Raw genomic sequence first — 15,468 nt, forward strand, 5'->3', positions numbered from 1 at the left:
TTGATTTAACAAACATTTTCTAGATAATTTATGCCAGACACTGCAAGGTGCTGGGGTTACAAGGCTAAGTAAGACTAAGTCTTACTCCTCAAAAGGATCTTAGTTCATGAAGTGGGACAAGGACACAGACATTACAGTATGGTTCATAATCATAGAGAGGTTAAGTGCAAGTTTTCATTGGAACAAGAGAGGTGCCCAAGTTGGGGAGCTTAAGAAAAAGAAGATAAGGAAAGCTTGTTAGCAAACATAACGCTGAGGCCACATCTTGAAGGTGGACAGGTCAGAGAAAGGCATTTCAGGCCAAGGGAAAACAGCCTATTTACGGAAGCCAGGAGAATGCCTGCCCTGTGTAAAATATAATGCTAGGAAAGAGTTAAGTTAAAGACAAGTGGGTGGAGTTGATGGTGAAAAGGTAGAGGTAGCTGGTCCTCAAGGGCTTTATGACTCACCCTAAGAAGTCTGGATTTTATCCAGTAGAGAAGGTAGCTTCTGAAGGATGTGAACTCGTGTATAACAATTACTTAATGTGGAAGAAAGATTGGAGAGACAAAACTGGAGAGTCAGGGGTTGTTGCGTAGGTCTGAGGGCCTGATCAAGAACAATGAAAAGAGAGATGGAGAGGGGTGGATTTAATTGGTATTTACTTATTTTATAAAATTTTCCTGGCCATCAAATGGATGTAGAGGGTGAGAAAGAAAACTAAGATTTCCGGTTTAAGCAACTGAATAGATAATTCACAGATGATAATCCGAAGGCAGAAAAATTTACATAAGAAATAGGAAACTTAGGAAATCATGGCATTTTATTGAATTCAAGCAGCAGGGTGTGTAGAGTCAGAGGAGCGCAGAGGATGGAACCCCAGGGAAACATCAGGATTTAAAAGGGGGTGGAACCCTGGGGAAACATCAGGATTTAAAAGGGGGTGGGGGGCAGAAAAAGTATAATAGAGCTATGGAATTTGTGAAATCTGCTATCCAGATCTCCAGGCTCTGATCTACACAGAGGGGAGGTGCACGCAACAGGAGGCAGATGGTGGGAAAATAGCTGCAGCGGTTCATGATTTCCAACAGCACCTGCACAACACTACAGCAATGGAAGGTTTCAGAAGTGTGTCTGTCTTTTTTCATTGCTAAAATTCTGGCGCCTGAGCTCTCAGAGAGCCTTGTGATATCTGCAGCGACAAGTAATGGATGAAGACTAGCGATGTAGAAAAGGATCCACAAAGTTTCACAAATCGTATACCGTCCGTGGCTGCCCTTTTAAAGAAACGTGAAGAATTACCCAATGACCTCAGCTTTACACCTGTCCTCCTTTAGGCCACCAGACCCAAAGACCACGCTGCTCTCCGCCCTAACCCGTCCCACATAACACAAGGAAATCACACAGGTTGCGAGTCTGACCCTGCACTGACGCTCCGGACCCCTCCCCTAGCCTCTCCTCCCAAACACTTCCTTTCTCCCTTCCGGAAGCTCGAGGCCCCACCCACTTCCGCAATGCCTGGCTTTAGCCAATGGCCTGCTTCCCAAGGAACGTTACCTCTGACCTAGGGGCTAATCAGAGACAGTGAGAGAAACTCCTCGCGAGAGGTGAGGTTGAAGCTGCCTCCGCCATCTTGGAGATGGGAGACGGGCGATGGCTGTGGTCCTTCTGCTAATGCAAACAACAAAACGGGCACAATAGTCAACCCGAGTGAGCTTATCATCACTGTAACTGTTGACCAAAGCTACAGAAGAAGCGAGGGTGTCAAAGCCCAGCGCGGCGACATTGATAGCAGCTTCTGCCCGCTGGAGCGGCAGAAGTGAAGTGACTGAAGACCGGAAGGATGGTGCAGTCCTGTTCCGCCTACGGCTGCAAGAACCGGTATGATAAGGATAAGCCCGTTTCTTTCCACAAGTAAGTACCCTGCGCGTCTCGCGGGGCTGGCCCCAGCTTGGGCTGGGGGCGCGCGGCCGGTTAGGCTCGGGGGCGGAGCCAGGCGCGTGTCCGCGCGAGACCTAATAAGAGGGGCGGGGCAGAGGCGGAGGCAGGGGCGGGGCACGACCGGGCCGTACTAGCTGTCTCTAAGGCCGCGAGCGGTGGCTGTACCCGCCCCGGGTTGGAGCTCCTGTTCCACCGCCCAGGGCTGCGCGTTCTCGGCGCGCGTCGCCGAGGTGACCGTTTCTCGCGCTCGAGGGTCGGAACCCGTGCGCGAGGTTCGCCCGCCGCCTCGGGTTGGCGTGGTCGCTACCCAGGAGCGATGTCTGACTACCCCGCGCGGGTCGTGAGGTCCAAAAAGCCGAGAGGCATCTGGATTTCGCCCCTGGGGTAGTAGAGAAGCTAGGTGGTAATAACGCCTTAGAAGTAAATTTGAAATATAAACAAAGACCTTTAAAGTGACGAAGCCACTCTTTTTTATCCTTGCTGTGGATGGGAGGCCAGCATCACAGTAATTAAAGATTGATTTTTGGCCAGAATTTCAGGGAGGATGTTTTTACCCAGTTTCTAGGAAATAACCTTAAAGGACCTCCAAGTTTTAGAAGAAGCTTCTGGTACTGCCAAGATGAATACTTAATGTTTTCAGTGTACAGTAACGATAACGTGGATAATAATAACACCGGCCATAATCAAGTGTCATAATAGAAGTCAGTATGAGCTATTACGGGCGCCTAGAAGAAGCCCTCAGAAAAGAACCTGCCCCACAACTTTCAGGACTGTTTTATCCGGAAGTGCTGCAATTAGAGTCCTGGAGGGAAGAATGTTCTCTTGAAAATGGGAAAAGAAAACTGCAAAATGGAAACGACTTAATGATAATCGATGTCTGCAAATGTGACACAATGGCATTTTCATTCAGCCAAATAAAGTATTTACAAATTTTATTACATTTACATTAACTTGTTTTGTAAGAATACCCGACTATAAATAGATGATAGCTAAGAAATTAGAACCCATGGTAAATTATAGGAATTATTTGTAGGTAAATAATTACAAAAGCAAATATTAAATATTCCTTCAGGTTTCTTGGTGGGGTCGTTTGTGTCTAACAGGGGATGTAAATGCATTTTATGTTTGATATGAGACCCGATAGAAATGAGTGCCTTACAACATAGATCTTGAGTGCTGATTGATGTACCACCACCACCACCACCACCCCCTGCCCTCCACCTCCAGGACCAGAGAGAACACTTAACACTTCCAGGATCTACCTCAGTATATCCTGATATTACTTCTTCATTTATTGGAATTTCTGGAAGATGATGAATTGACTTCCAGTTCTTCGAAAGTGTAGGAATAGATCAGAAGATGGTGACACGGTTACATACAGTCAGCTGCCCACAACCCCATTTCTAATGATATCTCGGAAAGAATCTAAAAATGTGGAGAACCTTTCATTGGTACTGGAAACTAAGGGTGGCATTCACATATCGGAAATAGTTTCTGCTGTCTATGAAACAAATCAAAGGAAGAGCTGATCTGCCTCGCATTCTTACCTATAAAGAACAGTTTGGGGACTAGATGGGAAATACCTTGACAGAACTCCATAAACAGCCTGAGCATTGTAGTGCTTGAGACAGGAGGTGCAAGGTGCTGAATTTTACCAGTGATTGCCACCACAGTTTGTATTTCTGGAGACCATTTCCAGCAAGGATCTTCTAGGGGTACTTTTACCAGTTTCTACACGGTGTTCCTAAAGTTCTTCATGATAGCAGAGTCAGGTTCTAGCATGCCCTAGGTAGAAGAGAAACTGGAACATAGAATTGAAACATCCTTTGGCTTCTTTCCAGTCTCCCTAGTTCACTAAATACTTGACCTGGAAAAGCAAAATCACAATAAATTTAAACTCTTCCCAAGCCCCCTTATCTGGGCCTGATGGACATATTCCAGTTGATTTCGAGGTAAATTAAGATAAATAATATTCTTATGCTGGAATTAAAAACAAATTGGAAGACTAAAATGAATAAATACAAATTTTAAAAATTAAAAAATAAATAAGAACTTCCCAAACTTGGGGAGAGACTTGGACATTCAAGCTCATGAAACTAGTAGACCACTCACTTTCAATTCCAAACACTCTTCTCCAAACATATAAATAAATAAATGAATTAAAATTTAAATTTATCATTATGATTTGACTATAATTTGATTAATTCATATTTGTCAGACTGATCCTAAGAGAACTAGAACCTTCTTTTTTTGCAATATGTAGATATAAAAATGCAATTTTGTTTTCATTGGTAAAAAAAAAATCAGTACAGCTTCACCCTATAGTATGTATTTTACTTAAAACTCTTAGTGTCTTTGACATAAAAAATTAAACATTAATAAATGAGATAGAGGAGATACACCATTTACCCTTGTATATTTACATGTGTGTACAATACCTGTATCAATTAGTGAAAGTTGTTTACTGTAATAGAGGAAGACAAGCAATATTACTATCTCCCATCATCTCCTCTTCCCATTGCATGCATCTGTTTTTGCGGCTGACTTTTGATATGTATATTTTTATATTTTATAAATTTTTAATCAGCCTGTCTGATTAAACAAATTGTATATATCATTGTATCTGACATTCTTATAACTATTCTGTGATCAGAAGATTCCTATAAATAAATACTGCTTTTTATGCTTTTTATTTTTTTAATTTTTATTTAAATTCTAATAAGTTATACAGTGCAATATCGGTTTCAGGAGTGAAATTCAGTGATTCATCACTTACATACTACACCCCCAAATAGTGCTTTAAAAAAAAAAATTCCATGCTGAGAGGGCTGACTTACATCATACGCTAGTGGGTGGTCACTTTATTTAAAGGATCTTTAAAACAAGTACATTCTTAACTAGGGTGAATAAAGGCACAACTAAAAACTGTCAAAAAAAAGATAGCAGAGCTAGTGTTTTAATCGAATTTCCCATAGCTTCTTAACACCAATATAAGATAGTTCTTTGCTAATCAGAAAAGTCTGGATGTGCTTTTTTTTCCTTTTAAAAGAAGGTCCGAGAAATGAATTATCTCTTCTTCTTAGGTTTCCTCTTACTCGACCCAGTCTTTGCAAAAAATGGGAGGCAGCTGTCCGAAGGAAAAACTTTAAGCCCACGAAGTACAGCAGTATCTGTTCCGAACACTTTACTCCGGACTGCTTTAAGAGGGAGTGCAACAACAAGTTACTGAAAGAGAATGCTGTACCCACGATATTTCTCTGTACTGAGCCACATGACAAGGTAACGTGTGTTTTCAAATACTGGGCCTTCTATTTATAAAATTCAAGTTTTTATTGTGGAAAATTCAGAGTAGTGTTAAGAAAATAAATGTTACCTGGAAGCCATAACTTGTACATAACCACCATTAACAATGATATACATTTTAAAAATACCAAAGTGCAGTTTATTAAAGTTAAACATCCTCACACCAAGAAAGTCAGTCTAGCTTTGTAACTTACTTTAAGGCACTGGAGGAGATAATGCTAAGTGAAATAAGTCAAGCAGAGAAAGACAGTTATCATATGGTTTCTCTCACCTATGGAACATAAGAACTAGGAAGATCGGTAGAAGAAAGGGATAAAGAAGGGGGGGTTAATCAGAAGGGGGAATGAAGCATGAGAGACTATGGACTCTGAGAAACAAACTGAGGGCTTCAGAGGGGAGGGGGGTGGGGGAATGGGTAGGCTGGTGATGGGTATTAAGGAGGGCAAGTATTGCATGGTGCACTGGGTGTTATACGCAACTAATGAATCATGGAACTTTACATCAAAAACCAGGGGTGTACTGTATGGTGACTAACATAATATAATAAAAAATATTATTATAATAAAAAAAAGGTCACTCTCTACCCCTACACGTATGTTGATAAGTTTTGGGTTTTCTTTATCAGGGACAATTCAGTTTCAAAGTATTTCCCCCTCAATTTTTTTTTTTTTAAAGATTTTATTTATTTATTCGACAGAGATAGAGACAGCCAGTGAGAGAGGGAACACAAGCAGGGGGAGTGGGAGAGGAAGAAGCAGGCTCCTAGCGGAGGAGCCTGATGTGGGGCTCGATCCCATAACGCCAGGATCACGCCCTGAGCCGAAGTCAGATGCTTAACCTCTGTGCCACCCAGGTGCCCCTCCCCCTCAATTTTTAATTAAATCTTATCAATCATTCTCTTTTTAGCATCCCACTTCTACTTCAGGTGAAAAGTATAATTAAAACTTAAATTGTTTTCTCATTTTAGAATGCTCCTATTTCAAGGATTCACCAAAAAAGTCTAATATTCTTTCTTGGTAATCAAAGTGTAACTGACACATGATGATGTTACATTAGTTTCAGGTGTACAACATACTCATTAGACAAATCTACATATTATGCTATGCTCATCATAGCTGGAGCTATCGTCTGTCACCATATAAGGCTATTAGAACACCACTGACCCTATTCCCTGTGCTGTACCTTTCATCCCTGTGACTTGTTCATTCCATAACTGGAAGCGTATACCTCCCTCTGCCCATTTTTTCTATCCCCCCTTCCACTCCCCTCAGGCAACCATCACTTTGTTCTCTATATTTATGGGTCTGATTCTGCTTTTCTGTTTGTTTTTTCTGTTGTTGTGTTTTTTAGATTTCACATATAAGTGGAATCACATGGTATTTGTCTTTCTCTGACTTTTTTCACTTAGCATGATACCCTCTAGGTCCATGCATGTTGTCCCAAAATGGCGAGATCTCATTCTTTTTTATAGCTGAGTAATATTCTGTTGTGTGTATATATGTGTGTGTGTGCATGTGTATGTCTGTACATATATATGTATGTATAGATATAAATGTATGTCACCCCCCCCCACACACACACAGGACATCTCTATCCATTCATCTATTAATGGACACTTGAGTTGCTTTCATATCTGGGCTATTGTAAATAATGCTGCAGTAAACATAGGGGTGCATATATCTTTTCGAATTAGTGTTTTCATTTTCTTTGGGTAAATACCCAGTAGTGGAATTACTGGATCATATGGTAATTCTATTTTTAAGTTTTTGAGAAACCTCCATACTGGTTTCCACAGTGGCTGCACCAGTTTGCATTCTCACAAACAGTGCATGAGGGATCCCTTTTCTCCATATCCTCACCAGCACTCGTTATTTCTTGTCTTTTTGATACTAGTCACTTTGACAGATATAAAGTGATAACTCATTGTGGTTTTGAATTTCATTTCCCTGATGATTAGTGATGTTGAGCATCTTTTCGTGTGTTTGTTGGCCATGTGTATGTTTTTGGAAAAATGTCTGCTCATGTCCTTTGCCCATTTTTTAATGGATTATTTATTTCTTTGGTGTGGTGTTGTATAAGTTCTGTATATATTTTGGTTATTAACTCCTTATCATATATTGTTTGCAGATATCTTTTTGCATTCACTAGTTTGCATGTGTTTTATTATTATTATTATTATTATTATTTGTCAGAATGAGAAAGCACAAGCAGGGGGAGCAATAGGCCAAGGCAGAAGCAGGCTTCCCACTGAGCAAGGAGCTTGATGTGGGACTCAGTCTCAGGACCCTGGGATCATGGCCAGAGCCAAAGGCAGATGCTTAACTGACTGAGCCACCCAGGCGTCCCACATGTTATTTTCTTTTTTTAAAAAGATTTATTTATTGTAGAGAGAGCATGTGTGAGGGAGGGGCAGAGGGAGGAAGAGTATCTCAAGTAGACTCCCCGCTGAGCACAAAGCCCAACCCAGGACTCAGTCTCACAACCCTGAGATCAGGACCTGAGCCGAAGTCAAGAGTGGGGTGCTTACACGACAGAGCCACCCAGGCGCCCCACACTAAGTTGCATTTTAATTTTCTTGATGGTTTCCTGCCCTGTGCAAAAGCTTTTTATTTTGGTGTAGTCACAATTGGTGTAGTCCACACAATGGTGTAGGAAAATGTTGCTAAGGCAGATGTCAAAGAAATTACTGTCTGTGTTTTCTTCTAGAATTTTTATGGTTTCAGGTCTCACATTTAAGTCTTTAATCCATTTTGAATGTAGTTTTGTGTATGGTGTAAAGAAGTGGTCCAGTTTCATTCTTTTTCACGTAACTGTAGTTTTTCCAGCACCATTTATTGAAGAGTCTGTCTTTTCCCTATTATATATTCTTACTTCTTTGTTATAGATTAATTAACCATGTAAGCATGGGTTTATTTCTGGACTCTGTTCTATTCCATTGATCTGTGTTTCTGTTTTTGTGCCAGTTTTGATTCTGCAGCTTTGTCGTATATCTTGAAAACTGGGATTGTGATAGCTCCAGCTTTGTTGTTCTTTCTTGAGTGTGCTTTGGCTATTTGGGGTCTTTGTGGTTCCATACAAATTTTAAGGCTATTATTTCTAGTTCTTTGAAAAATGCTGTTGGTATTTTCATAGGGATTGCATTGAGTCTGTAGATTGCTTTGGGTGGTATGGACATTTTAATAACGTTAATTCTTCCAATCCTTGAGAATGGTATATCTTTTCATTTATTTGTGTCATCTTCAATTTGTTTCATCTGTGTTCTGTAGTTTTCAGAGTATAGGTCTTTCACCTTAGTTAAATTTATTCCTAGGAGTTTCATTCTTTTTGGTGCAGTTATAAATGGAATTATTTTCTTAATTTCTCTTTCTGCTATTTCATTATTAGTGTATAGAAATGCAACTGATTTCCATATGTTAATTTTGTATCCTGCAACTTCACTGAATTCATTTATTACCTCTAATAGTTTTTTGTTCGAGTCTTTAGGGTTTTCTATATACAGTATCATGTCATCTGCAAATAGTGACAGTTTTACTTCTTCCTTACCAATTTGGATGCCTTTTATTTATTTTTCTTGTCTGATTGCTATGGCTAGGACTTTCAGTACTATGTTGAATGAAAGTGGTGAGAGTGGACATCTTGTCTTGTTTCTGATCTTAGAGGAGAAGCTTTCAGTTTTTCACCACTGAGCATGATGTTAACTATGGATTTATCATATATGGCCTTTATTATTTTGAGGTATGTTCCCCTAAGCGAACTTTGTTGAGAATTTTTATCATGAATGGGTGTTGAATTTTGTCAAATGCCTTTTCTGCATTTATTGAGGTGATCATATGATTTTATCCTTTGTTTTGTTAACGTAGTGTTTCACATTGATTTACGAATATTGACCTATCCTTGCATCCCTGGAATAAATCCCACTTGATTGTGGTGAATGATCCTTTTAATGTATTGTCGAATATGTTGATATTTATTTTTGCATCTAAGTTCAACAGGGATATTGGCCTGTAGTTTTTTGTTGTTGTTGTAATGTCTTTATTTTTGATATCAGGATAATGCTGCCCTCATAGAATGTATTTGGAAGTCCTTTCTCTTCTATTTTTTGGAATATTTTGAGGAGAATTGGTATTAACTGTTTAAATATTTGGTAGAATTTACCATTTGGTCCTGGACTTTTGTCTTTTGGGAGTTTTTTTATTACCTTTTCAATTTCATCACTAATGATTGGTCTGTTCATATTTTCTATTTCTTCCTGATTCGTTCTTGGATGATTGTATGTTTCTGGAAATTTAACCATTTCTTCTAGGTTGTCCAATTTGTAAAAATGTCATTCTTAAATTCCACAGGTGGATTCTTTTAAGCTGTTATTTGTCATTACTAAACTTGAACATACTCTGCATTATTGTTGTAGAAGGAAGATCTCCTGGAGCCACAAGAACAGCTTCCCCCGCCTCCTTTAACACCTCCCATTTCCCAGGTCGATGCTGCTATTGGATTACTAATGCCTCCCCTTCAGACCCCTGACAATCTCTCAGTTTTCTGTGACCACAACTATACTGTGGAGGATACAATGCACCAGAGAAAAAGGATTCATCAGCTGGAACAACAAGTTGAAAAACTCCGAAAGAAGCTCAAGACTGCACAGCAGCGATGCAGAAGACAAGAACGACAGCTTGAAAAATTAAAGGAGGTTGTTCACTTCCAGAAAGAGAAGGACGACATATCAGAGAGAGGTTACGTGATTTTGCCGAATGACTACTTTGAAATAGTTGAAGTGCCAGCATAAAAAAATGATGTTTATATTGGTTTTTAACGGGGCAACACCACACACCCTCTTCTAGCCTATAAAGGAGTTTCATTTGAAAAAATAACACTTGATTACTTGTATAAAAACAATTCAGAATATTTTTTTAAAAAAATAAATTAGATATATACTGTAAAATTGTAAATTTTTTGTTTGTAATTTCAGGGTTTTTACATTTTAACAAAATATCTTAAAAGTTATAAACTAACCTCAGAACTCCAATGTAAGTTGGTTTCAATTTGAGGAGTTTTGGTTTTTGGGTATTTATAGAAATGTAAAAATGAAAAGTAAAGTGAATGTAAACAGTAGAGCAAGGACAATTTAAGTTTAGAATTTAAAATTAATGCAGGTTATTCAAAGAATTTAGTTACATTGTAAGTCAGAAGTATAGGTCAGATCACGAGATATAACTTCTCAGAATATATATATTCTTACATATTCTTATTTGTAAAGTCAGAAGATTTGTTTATCTTTCTTAATCACTTGTCAAAGATAAATGGACAAGTCAATACTTAAAAAAATAAATTGGTTGTCTTCAGAGCAGAAAATGAAGAGTCATTCTATACCTAGTCAATATGAGTAAAGAAGTATGAAAGTGGGTCTGTCTTTTTTCCCCCCACTGTCTAGCATTATTAAATTAGAAGCGTATCTCCAGTGGAAGAGACATTCTTCAATAAAGTAGGCGTTGTTATTAATAAAGTAATAACAATAGGGGCCTGATGCATAGTATGCCTTTTTCTTTCATTATTCCCAACCTTAAGGAGCATCTAGTTCCCAACTGTTGTTATATGTGTATCCAGATTTCTAACAAATGTGTTGTGTCAGTAGAGTTTGATTTGTACCATAATATGACCAGTTGATTTTGGTCACATCTTCACTTAAAAAAGGATTTCTTCACTTTTAACACGTTAGAAATTATATCCCATTTACTTAAATGAGTGATTTGTATTCCAGAGCAACCTAATATGTAGTGTTAATGTTACTGAATGTTGAAATTTAAACACTGACTTTTTTGTTCAAACTATGAGTTGTATTCTGAGTTTGTGAGAAGTTTTAGTTACATATTTGAAATGAAAATATGTTCTGAGTAAACAAATACTGCCTTAGGAATTATCTACTTAGATTTAGAATAATTGTTCCAATTACAATTATTTTATATTTCAAAGTACACTGAGATAGTTGAAGTATAACAGGCCTCTTAAGGCAGTGTTAAAACTATGAAATGACATTCAAAAGTGTCTTTTGTAGATGTGGTTTTCAATGTATTTTACTGCTATGCTGCCGGTAGATAATACCTTGATTTTTTATGAACCAGTATTTCAAAAATAGAAAATTATAATCAGAAGATTACTTGAAGTTATATGGTCTGATAACATATAGAACTAACTCTAATGAATCAGAGGATGTTTTCTAGTTTCTCATGGATCTCATCACTGTTTTAGAAACCCATGAAGTAGTTTGGTTTTATATTTCATCTGTCTAGTAATTCCTGGAGGATATATGAGTAAACATCTTGCAAAGCACATATCTTATTGTCATCTACATAAAAGGAAATGTGTGTGTGTTTGTGTGTATGTGTCCCCAAAACCAAGAGTCCAACATTGAATTGTAAAAGTGGCAATCCTAATTACTTAGCATCTTAACATTATGATTTAACCTGGAGTTTCTTTTCATAACAAACATAAATCTCTATTTGGAGAGAACTGAGCAAGCAGTATGTATACCAGCTGTTTGCATTTAAATAAATTATCATAGTTTAACATAGGGAGTTTGAGGTACAGGTGGTTATTTCTGAATATGAGATGTAACATTTGGTGAATGTTTTAAAAATTCATTTTGTCTACTGTATTGCTCATTACATTGCCAAGTAAAGGAAATAAGTCCTATTCAAGCATGATGAAACTCAGTCTAAAACAAATGGACTCGGTCTTAATCTGGAATAAATGAGGGGAAGACTCGTATGAACTGCAGCATATTCTGAAAGATGACATTTATTTTAAGCACATACCGTAACATACTAAAATTTCCATTTATGTGCAATGATGTAATCCGGCAATAATGGTGAAAAGAAATAACTTTCTTATTAAAACTGTTAGGAAAACTATAAAATCATAGAATTTTAGAATTAGAAGGGACTTACAAATGACTGAACACTAGCCTGACTTCCAAACCCTACAGAAATCTGTAAAATATCCGTGACAAGTGGTCATCTGTTCTCTGTTTACTGTTTACATTTAAGCAGATATTCTCAGATTCTTTAAAATGGGTTTCTGGATTAGGATAGAAATAGTTGCCATTCTTTTTATACTTGGTTATAGTGGAAATATAAACTTCACTTTGAACTGCTGCATAGTTTGAACTGTCAAATTCCCGAGTTAAAGAAGTTTTAAAATTTTGTAAAATAATTTAAATGTTTAGTAACTGTATATTTGTTATGTGAACTAAAAATAATTGTCATTGCAGTAAAGAAACAGTGGTGTTTAAAATTATTAGCAAAACTTTTTACTTGGAAGTCCAAGTACATGAGATCTTTTTTTTTCTCTCAACTATAATTGGTGTAATCCCTTTCTTAGAAGTGTGACAATAATGGTGAAAGCAAGTGAAAGTTTCACTTGATATGGATTTTTTTTTTGGTTCAATTAATATTCTCTGATCATCTCTGGCTATTAAAAATACTATACACACATACTCAACACCTATGGCTTTTATAAAGTCAGTAGTAAGCAACGTAAAACAATATACTTTTAAAAGTCCATATAATCTGTAAAAAGAAAACTCCCATTTATGTTCCAGAACTTTTAAAAGACAGCCATCCGTGAATAGCATTTAAAGGAAAAAGAGAGCAGATTCACAAATCTGCTTGCTTATTACTCCTCCTGATATTGGCAACCATGTGAATTAGATTACCGATGAATGAAGGGCATTGCTCTTGTGATGGTTACTGGTGTGTTTCTGGGCATTATGATTTTATATATTGTGTATTAAAATACAATCCTCAATGTGAAAAAAAATATCAAAAAGCAAACTGATTTACAAACAAGCAAAAAAGCAGTTATAATTATTGTACTTAAAATAATGGAAAAGTTTGCTCTTAGAACTCCATATCTTGATGTCTTTTTTACCTTGGATGTTGTTTTATTCTACTGAGATTTTTTTCTGAATGATAAATATTTTTTAAACTCAAAAAAATCTATTGAGAATTTTTATTCTTTTCTAAATTCATAGTATTTGGGGTTTTGAGATTATCAAAATTTCATTTTCAAAATATCCTGAGGGATATGAATAAACGTCCTTTGTTTTAAACTATTTTTGGTGAGATAAACTGTACAATATTAACGACAAATAGACAAATGATTTCTGGAATCGCTACATGTTCACCCTAACTACCATGATTGGTTAAAAAAATTTTTTTAAACAACGATTTAAGGTCTCTGCATATTGTCTTAAGGTCATACAGCAAATGAAGAAACATTCAAGAAAATCTAAATCTCTAAAAGAACATTAAGAGCATTTACACCACAACTAATTCTTGCCTTAAACCACCACCACCACCACCACCACCACCACCACCACCACCCACACACACACAACTCTGTGCTACAGAAACTCCATTCTGAGTGGATATGGCCAAGAAGACAATGCTTACTCTCCTTCCAGTACCCACTGAAGTCCTGCGGTATCTCCCAAGGACGGGCAGGCAGCCAGTATTTCTCATACTCCCCTAGATTTGTGTTGCAAAGGCTAATTTGCAGGCAAGAGCAGCCAAAAGGTCAAGACTCCCTCTACCCAGCTCCCACTCAAGGTGGAGGCTTTACCTCAGGTGCAGCAGGCCAAGAGTACCAGGACTCTGATCACCCTCTTCCTAGATGCTCATAGGGTGAAGTTTCCATGCCAGGAGAGGCAAGTCAAGAAGACCAGAAGCTACCATCCCAACTGAGTTCTGATCATAAAGTAGGCATATCAACCCTAGAGAAGCAGATCATGGCCCCTACCACCGTAGCTACAGAGGAGTGACATAGATTTTTTTTCCTCCCAGGGGAGAGGAAGCCATAAGAACAGAGAACTCTGAAGCTCTCCCCGAGGGAACTGATTTTATCTGGAAGACTGTGGGGAAGTTCAGGACTAAGGGAACTCTCAAGGACAATGGAAAGTTTCATAGTAAAAAATTAAAAGGGGGCTGGTAGCTCCACCAGAGTAACCAACTAAGTTATAGGTAATTTACCGGAGAGAACAGGGAAAGAGGTAAGAAGAGCCCTCCTGGGGTCATAACAAGCTTCAAAGACAAGCCTCAAAAACTTCTGCAAAAAGGCCCGGATCTAATTGGATCAGACTACAGGGCAATTTGGCCCTAGGACATCATCGAAGCAAAGAGCAATCCACAGGCATGGAGCTAACATCTGAGTTTGACACCAGCAAAGACAGTTTAACAAAGAGACCACAAAAATAGAGAGAGGCCTGTTAAAAGCTCTATCACCCCAGGTGACTATGTGCATGCCCAAGGCTGCACCGTCCAAGAAATGAAATCAGAGACTTCATTCACCCTGAAGGGGAAATAAATGTCACTAAATTAGTCAAGTTATTAAATTTTAAAAAATCACAACAAGCCTGGGAGAAGAGTGGGTGGGTCACTAGGTCCAAAGATCCTACAATATATATAATCTAAAATGTCCAGTTTTTAATAAAAAGTTACAAGATATGCAAAGGAATAAGATAGTGTAACTCATACGGGGTGGGAAGGGGAGATGGGGAGATGGGGGCAAGCGGGAAACAGAAACTGAAAAGGACCAGATGTCAGAATTAACAAAGACTTAAAAGCAGCCATTATAAATAAGCTAAATAAATACTAGTTCCAAAGAACTAATGGAAACCATGCTTAAGGAAGTAAAGGAAGGAATGATGACAATATTGCATCAAAAAGAAAATATCATGGAGATACAAATTTTTAAAAAGGATATTCTGGAGGTATAAAGTGCAATAATTACAATGAAAAATTTACTAGAGAAGCTCAACAGTTATTTGAACTTGCAGAAGAAATATCAGTGAACTTGAAGATAGATCACACAATCTGAAAAACAGAGAACAAAGAATGAAGAAAATGAACAGAGCTTCAGAGAAACATAATACCTCTAAACGTACAATATATGCATAATGGAAGTACCAGAAGAGGGGAGGGTGGAATAGAAATGATGGGAAGAGGGAGAGAGGAGCAGAAAAATATTTGGAGATGGGTGCCTGACTGGCTCTTGTGTTTATGTGTTCAAGCCCCACCTTTGGTACAGAGATTACTAAAAAAATAAACTTAAAAATTATTTGAAGAAATAATGGGTGAAAATCCCACACATTTGATGAAAAACACTAATCTACAAATTCAAGATATATACTTATACTAAGATAAAGAGATCCACAACCAGATGCATCATAGTAAAAAATGATCAAAATCAAAG

General features: G+C 37.8%; 1 protein-coding gene and 1 long non-coding RNA gene across 2 annotated transcripts; one reads left to right on the top strand and one right to left on the bottom strand.

Moving 5' to 3' along the window:
- Window positions 1-784: 784 nt before the first annotated feature.
- LOC121105638 lies at window positions 785-1,679 on the bottom strand. Its single transcript, XR_005838234.1, has 2 exons — window positions 1,537-1,679; window positions 785-1,256 (listed from the first exon to the last, which is right to left on the bottom strand). It is a non-coding gene; the product is annotated as an uncharacterized LOC121105638 (long non-coding RNA).
- On the top strand, window positions 1,562-11,549 carry THAP1 (THAP domain containing 1). Its single transcript, XM_008706277.2, has 3 exons — window positions 1,562-1,893; window positions 5,004-5,199; window positions 9,632-11,549. Exons 1-3 carry the CDS (start codon window positions 1,823-1,825, stop codon window positions 10,004-10,006), a joined length of 642 nt encoding a protein of 213 aa, XP_008704499.1. The 5' UTR covers window positions 1,562-1,822; the 3' UTR covers window positions 10,007-11,549.
- Window positions 11,550-15,468: the final 3,919 nt, after the last annotated feature.

Source organism: Ursus maritimus, unplaced genomic scaffold (assembly GCF_017311325.1).
Source record: "Ursus maritimus isolate PB19 unplaced genomic scaffold, ASM1731132v1 scaffold_28, whole genome shotgun sequence".
Taxonomy (NCBI): Eukaryota; Metazoa; Chordata; class Mammalia; order Carnivora; family Ursidae; genus Ursus; species Ursus maritimus.